This window comes from Vulpes lagopus, chromosome 3 (assembly GCF_018345385.1).
Source record: "Vulpes lagopus strain Blue_001 chromosome 3, ASM1834538v1, whole genome shotgun sequence".
NCBI classification, from domain to species: Eukaryota; Metazoa; Chordata; class Mammalia; order Carnivora; family Canidae; genus Vulpes; species Vulpes lagopus.
Window position 1 is genome coordinate 161,077,778 of NC_054826.1, and position 7,778 is coordinate 161,085,555.

Consider the following 7,778-nt stretch of genomic DNA (forward strand, 5'->3'; position numbering starts at 1 on the left):
CCTTTAGTGAACACATATACTAGTGGTTAAACAGACCTGTAAATGGATTAAATAACACCGCATAGTAAGAGCTATTATACTGATAAACAAAGATTAGGGAAAGCACAAAGGAGGAAATACAGACAATGACTTTCCAATGTACCACTTCTGGTTCTCCTTCTTCCACTTTCTTTTTTTCTTCATCTCTTCCTATCTTTCATCTGTTTCAACACATATCCAAAATTATGAGTGAATGCAACTTTATTGTGGAAGATGAGAGAATACTCCATTTCCATCCTTCTTCTTTACCTATCAAGCTTTCATCCCAAAGCTGCTATAAATTGGCCTAGAAAACAATGGTTTAGTTCTTCTTATCATTTTAAAATTTATTACTATCTTGCTGTATACTATATTTGGGTGAAGCCTATACTGGGAGATAATCTGTGTGAGCCAACAGAAGTCTACGTGCACAATGGTGTGAAAGTATCTTTTAATGAATGGAATTAGAATCTACCTTGAATCCCATAAAGAAATTTATTGGCAAGTAAACACAAATAAAAACTCCAAATATCTGCTAAATCCATGTTTATACCAGTGATCCTCCACCTGTGACTCTGGTGTCAAATGCTTCTTTTTGGACATCTTATATCATTTTCCTCTTGTCTACATGTTTAGAGAAAGCCTGGTGTCATGAGGCATAACACAGTTGTTTATCATGGAAGTATTCCTTGCATTATATAAGGCATGGGTAAAGATGAGAGAGAAAAAGATTCTAACATTTATTTAACATCCAAAATGTTCTAGATTCTCAAATGTGATCTCATACAACATTATGTTTAATATTCCCAAATGCCTTAAAATTTTGATGAGTCAACGAGTAAGACAATTTATATTCTCAGCACCCCATTCTTTTATTTTCTTGTCATCCATCATTTTATTCTAGAGAAAAGAAAAACCCTCAGACCTTTGCCCTAGGCATGACTGACTTTCTTTCCCAATGATGCAATCTGTCTTGATGGAATGAGACAGAGTACTCTATTTATGTTTGTTTGTTTGCTTACCTCCTTGAATCTCTGTAGGCCATACTAGTTGCCTGCTTTCTATTCTCATGTTCCTCATCCCTTCACCAATATCACCTGAGGCAGAGTTTTCAGTGCAACTTGAATATCTTTCTAGAAGTAGTTTTTAAACTTTAACAGAAGTATCATTTTAGCATGCAAAAGTATTACCTGAGGAGCTTGTTATAAATTCAGGTTCTGGAAGTCATCTCCAGAGATTGTGATTCATTTGATATGGGCTGGAATCATGGAATCTAAAATTTTAGCAAGCACTGCTGGTTACTCTCTTGTGGAAGGTTCCTAGCCCTTGCAGAAACATGAGTCTAGGCTAGCGGTAATCCTCTCCTCAGCTTCATTATTATCGCTTTTGGCTAATGGGACATTTCTGTCACTTCCTTAACAGCTTCAATGCCAGGCTATCAGTCTTCTTCCCCATAAAATGCCCTACTATTATTCTTAGGGAATTTGACATCCATTTTGATGAGCCTTCTAGTACTGTAGCCAAATCCCTTTTGATCACAATCTTTAAAAGATATATTTCAGATTTTGGCATCATCCTGAATTGTTCTAACATTTTACATTTTTACTTTTGAAAACATCCTGTTTATATTAAAACATTTAATCCTAGCTTTCTTGCTTCCTAATTTTTAATAAACTATTTGTTATTTCCAGTAGGTAACAGTCTTCAGTCTTTCTAACTGCCCTTATTTATCCAATCACGATAATAGAAACTTTCAATTATTCCATGCCTACTGTGTGTTAGGCCCTCTAGTCAGCATTTAATTGACATCATTTTGCAAACATCCCATGAGGTTGTTATTATTAATTTCATTTTACAGATGCAAACAAGGCTCGGAGAGATTAAATAATATATCCAAGGATACATAGTTTGTAAATAAAAGAAACTGGGTTTAAAACTATGCTTGTATCACTGTAAACCGTTATACTGACTGGTATTACTTTCTTACTCACTTAGATAAAATGATCAAGACATTAGTTTTTCTTGGCTCCTCCAGACTTTCCATGGTACTCATCCATTCTTGCCTATATATCTTTACTTAAGTCTGCCTTTTATGTGGAATGCTTTTTAAAATTGATGAATAAATCAAGCCATCCAAATCTTTTTTTTTTAACTATTTTATTTTTCTTTCCATTTCTCACTTGTAGACTGTCCTCTGTGAGATATTTATATATGTCTTTCCCCTAAACTGGATTATGAACTTCTGGAACAGGAACAGTGTGTAGGAAGTATAGGAAGACTTCTCTCTATGGAGTCAGGCTGACCTTGCCATAAATCAGAGTTCCAGCACTTACTGATCATATGATCTTTTTTTTTTTTTTAATTTTTTTATTTATTTATGATAGTCACAGAGAGAGAGAGAGAGGCAGAGACACAGGCGGAGGGAGAAGCAGGCTCCATGCACCGGGAGCCCGATGTGGGATTCGATCCCGGGTCTCCAGGATCGCGCCCTGGGCCAAAGGCAGGCGCCAAACCGCTGCGCCACCCAGGGATCCCTGATCATATGATCTTGATAAGATACAATGTCTTTAGTCCTTAATTTATCATCCGTCAGGATTCATATTTACCAGACAGAGTCATGGTGAAAATTACCCAATGTCTTATATATGATGAGTCTGGAATAACAACTTGAATATAGTTGGCACAATACATTCTGAACTATAGTCTCCCTGACACTATTTCTTGCTTCTCATCCCAATATTAATTAGTAAAAAAGAGGTCAGATTTATTCAGATAGTGGAAATGTAGGAAAAGTCAGCTATAGCAAGACCTATAAAAACAACGGTCTGTTGTTGAGGGAGTATGAGAAAAAAACTTACATCTCAACCCCATTGTTAAGCTTAATCCTTAAAAGGGATATGTCTATTTAAATTAGCCTTGACATACTTGCACAGTATGTCTTAAATTAAAAAAATAAATTAATAGATGAAGTTTTGAATTCATGAAGTTGAAGAAAATCTCTTCAGTTTAACCACATTTTATTCAGCATATTTATCTGAGTCAATTAGAGTTAGAGAACTTATGATTAAGTTCTATATTTTTATCTCTTTTACAGCAAAATAAATATGTATGTATAAATCTATTATACCAATGCCAGTCAAATCTCTACTGGAGTTTGAGATGTTTTTCCCGTAACTGCTCATGTTCAAGTACTTGCCAAAGTCAGCCCGGGGTATCTCATCACTAGTATCAATGCTGATTTATCATTTTGGGCCAAATTAACACAGGGAATTAACTATTTCCCAAATTATAAATTAACCACTTGAAAAAGCCTTAGTAACCCACTGACAATTTCATGTAAACTGTATTATACATGAATAACTTTAATTGCCAGTTACATGAACTTTGCATATTTACTGTAGCTGAAATTTCTCATGGAAAATATGCCATTTGGCCACTGCTTCACACTTGTTTTCCAAGTAAAATAGAGGGAGTTCTTTGTCATGACTACATTAGATGAATAACTCAGGTAAAAGTCAACATAGCTAGGTGGCCTACATGGAACTTCTCCTTGGCCAGGCAGCTAACTTAAGCCGACCCTCTAAAATGCAACTAATTTCTCAATGCCAGATTCCATTTCACCAAACACTGCTTGTATATATAAGGGTCCTGCCCCTCTTTTCTGCACATTTTGTGTCTTCCAAGGTTGTGACACTATGCTAGATTATTTTTCTCTCGATATCATGAACAAAACCCACAGAAAGCTTGAAGCCAGTATTACACATTGTTATATGATTGTTCAGGGGCAGAATGATAGTCAGTTCCATTAATGGGCAGCCTTTAAATGTGGAGAGACCAGAAGGTTTGTTAAAATTGGACTTACCCTAGTAGTTCAAAAAGAACAACATGGCCAATATTCTATCACCATTTGGGAAGAGAAGCCTTGCTTTTTGTTGCTGGTGTGGCCTACAAGAAAGACCTAATTCCAGGGAAGATTATTCAGACCAGCAACAGCTTGTATTCAAAAGTCAGCCCTTATTTGATTCTCTCTTTTTTTTTTTTTTATTAAAAACTTTAGCAATGGGAGCATGCAAATCATTTTTTAAGGAGATAAAATATTTGCATTTTATGGGCTATATGAATGGTCAAGAAGGGGTAACCTTATATTTTAGGACTTAACATGCCTAGCAATATCTGAGGTTATATGGGTTGCATTTTTAAATATAGATGTATTTAAAAACAAGATAATTAATAAAGATATTTATACCAAAAAATAATACTGAGAACTTTACCTAAATATGTGCCTTAGTTCTGCAAGTTCTTTTTCTTCGATCTGCAGGTCATCTTCTAATCTTTCTGTTATAATAACATAAGATTCACTGACTTTCTTCTTCCATTCATCTAGGAAAGAAAAACAAATGGGACAGAGTCATAGCTGTGTTTTACAAATATAGACACAGATCATAACATACAAGTAATTAAAACTCAGTCTCTTATTCTAAATTCTACAATATTTAAATTACTGATTGTGAGCTTAAAATGCAGATGCTTATAACTAAAATGCAATCATATTGAATTGTAGTAATTAAGAACCCATTTGATATTGAATAATATATTTACACAGAATATTTTTTACTTATTTCATTTGATTTTATTGCATTTTAATTTTAGCAATCTCTAGATTCTAGACAAAAGTTTTTAGGTTTCAAATACTGGATATTTAAGATATAATTCTAAAATTTCTATATTCATCAGTATTCCTAGGAACATTATACCTAACAACTAATATGCTTTTGTAAGAAATTTTCTATTTTCTCTAAAAATCCTTCAGAGAAAAATAATTTAAGTTCAGATAATCTTCTCAACAGTCATATCGTCCATGTAGAAATTAACAGACAGTCCAATGAAATGTTAATTATCTGTAACTACTATTCAACCATGCTACATTTACGGATATAAGAATAATTACCAGTACAAGTTTGGGTTGGTCTAGATTTATAATTTCCCATTTGTTAGAAGTTTCTTCTTTTTCCGAGTGCAGTTCCTCAGGTTACAAGATTCCAAGTTCAAGTGCAATGACAGTCCAGTTGAAAATACTTTGATAGTCTGGCTAAAAATAAGCCAACTGTCAAATGGAATGTCATGCAACAATGACGAAGAACAAAATGGTTTGTGCTTTCAAGGGTGAAACCATAAAAGGAACTAATCAGTTTGTTTAAAACAGTTGTATCCAAAATAAATAGTAAATGTTTCAATAGGATTATTTACCTTTATCAATTGATTTTCTCTATCCACGTATACCTCCATGGGCCATTTTTTAATAGGTAAATCTGGAAAATTGTTTAGTTACATCTGAGGTTCACAAACAGCTATTAAAAACTCTAAAGCTTTCTAATTATTTTTCCCTGAGTTAAAGTTATGCCAGTTGGAAAAGAGTGACTGATGATAGAATTCATCTCTCTATATAAATAATGGGAACCCACATTCTATGACATGCTGTAATAGAAATAAACATAGGTTTTGTCTATATTGGACGTATGAAACTATAAAAAGAAATTCTCAACATAGACCATGATTAAATTTTACCATGTGTTGATTATGTTGACCATAAAAACCATAGATAAAAATCTAAGACACTGGGTTTTATAAACAGCAATTCATAAAATAATGCAAGAACAAGACTATGAATAATGAGATTGAATGTTTCCTGTGTGATAGATACTTGCCAGAGTGCTTTATATACATTTTGTCATTGATACCTCATATCTTGCAGAATTCTGCAGGGTATACATTATTCCCATATTATGTATAAGAAAATCTAGATTTGCTAGTAGGTAGAGGAGTCTGGAATCAATTCTGTGTCTATATGTTTCTGAAGTTCAAACTAGATATTCCTATTGTTAAGTCTCCCATAATTCCTCTTTCATTCACCTTCCATTTACTTCATGGGAGATATTTCTCTTGGCTTCTGCATATTTCTATTTATATAAATTAACTCAAGATAGGATGTAGAATAATTGGAGAACATAGAGTATCTGATTTTTAACTATGTATTTCTTTTTTGTACCTAGAAGGTACAGATTTCAATCTTGAAATTCACCTTCCAGAGGATATCGTTTTAATGTAATAGGTATGAATTTCACATTTATTATAGTTGAATGTTCAACCAATTTTGTCTTTTTGAAGTAAATGCTAAGGCAGATTTAGGACTCCCCACACCATTTTCTCAGCAAAGGTAATCTCAGCTGCAGAGGGAGGATTTCCATACTGATCAGATATAGCTAGAGAAGTAGATAAACTGACTTTCTGGACATCTCTGTCCTCCCCTAGATTAAACTCTTCTTCTCTCTCCTCATCAGTATATGCTATGTGGCTTTTGTTGTCTGCTATTCTGTGGGTGTCTCTGGTTACTTGGTTCATGCATTTTGCATTTTCCTTGTTTGAAGGCCAGACATCACCAGCTGCACCTGCTTTCTCTTAGCACTTATAAGACCCCCCAACTCCTTCCCCCCACAAAAAAGATAGGATAGCAGCATAAAAATTCAGGAAATGGTGATCTCAATTGCTAAAATATTAAATGTTATTGAACTGGACTTTGGTTAATATTATCATATCAATTTTTTGGTTCATCAATGGTAATGAAATACCACAATAACTTAAGATGCTAATAATAGAGGAAATGGAGGGGGGGATAAAGAGTCTATGAGAACTGTCTATACTTTCTGCTCAATTTTTCTGTCAATGTAAAACTTTTAACAGGAAAGTCTATTAATTTTTAAAAATTAAGGAAAAACATAAAATAAATAAGACCAAACATAGTAATTCCTTAACAAGACCATTTGAACTTTCAAGGAATATTTATAACATAGGGAAAAACTCTCTCTAAGGAATATATAACTCATAGTAAGTATTTTTTTTTCACATTTTTTTTTCATTCAAAATGTCGGTAGATTTAGTAAATACGTTAGTTCTTCTACTGTTCCTTTTTTTTTTAATCAACCTTCAAGTTCTACTGATGTGCCTAAGTCTAATGTTAATGTCTCCAACTTTTCAAGTAATTAGACAACTTCAGCACATACATAGATATGTTCTAATACTCTTTCAATAAGCCTGTTTACATTCCTTCTGAATTCCTTTATTTTGGGTTTATATTATTTATTTATCCCAATCTACACTTGTGCATCTGCTATTTATATTTCATACTAGTCTCTTCATAAATATTTAAAAGGATGCTTTCAAGATGAAAAATACAAAAATTGACCTTGACACTTCTACCTTTATGATTCCAACAGATAAATTATAAAGAACATGTATCCCATGAAATCAAACTGATGCACTTGGAGCAATTCTTATAAAATTTAGGAATCTGAGTTAATTTACACATAAAACCTAAATTGTTTCTTCACTGTATATGAGTTCTTATTAATATGTTCCAAAGTTTTAGGGAAGTTTAGATTTTTGATGTGTTACATCTGGTTGACAAGCAATTAAGAGAATTATTGCTTTAAACATAGTAACCCCAAATTACTAATTGGTATATATTTAGGTTTTTTCCTTGTGTTTAATAAACATTAAATTCCCCTATTAAAACAAAAATTTCTCAAAGAAAATTTGTGTATTGTCTAAGATGAATAAACTATTCATTTAATTTTTTTTTCAAGATTTTATTTATTTATTCAAGAGGGACACACAGAAAGAGAGAGAAAAGCAGAGACACAGGCAGAGGGAGAAGCAGGCCCCATGCAGGGAGCCCAATGCAGGACTAGATCCCGGGTCTCCAG

General features: G+C 33.3%; 1 protein-coding gene across 2 annotated transcripts in view; it reads right to left on the reverse strand.

Annotated features, from left to right (window-relative positions):
• LOC121487663 (serine/threonine-protein kinase TNNI3K) overlaps positions 1-5,087 on the reverse strand; it is a 282,331-nt gene extending 277,244 nt beyond the window's left edge. For both annotated transcript variants that reach the window (XM_041749611.1, XM_041749610.1), the window contains exons 1-2: positions 4,967-5,087; positions 4,290-4,398 (exon numbers count right to left, since the gene is read on the reverse strand). In XM_041749611.1, the coding sequence (XP_041605545.1) occupies positions 4,290-4,398; positions 4,967-5,006 (149 nt within the window). In that variant the 5' untranslated portion in view covers positions 5,007-5,087. The remainder of the gene's footprint in view (positions 1-4,289; positions 4,399-4,966) is intronic.
• Positions 5,088-7,778: the final 2,691 nt, after the last annotated feature.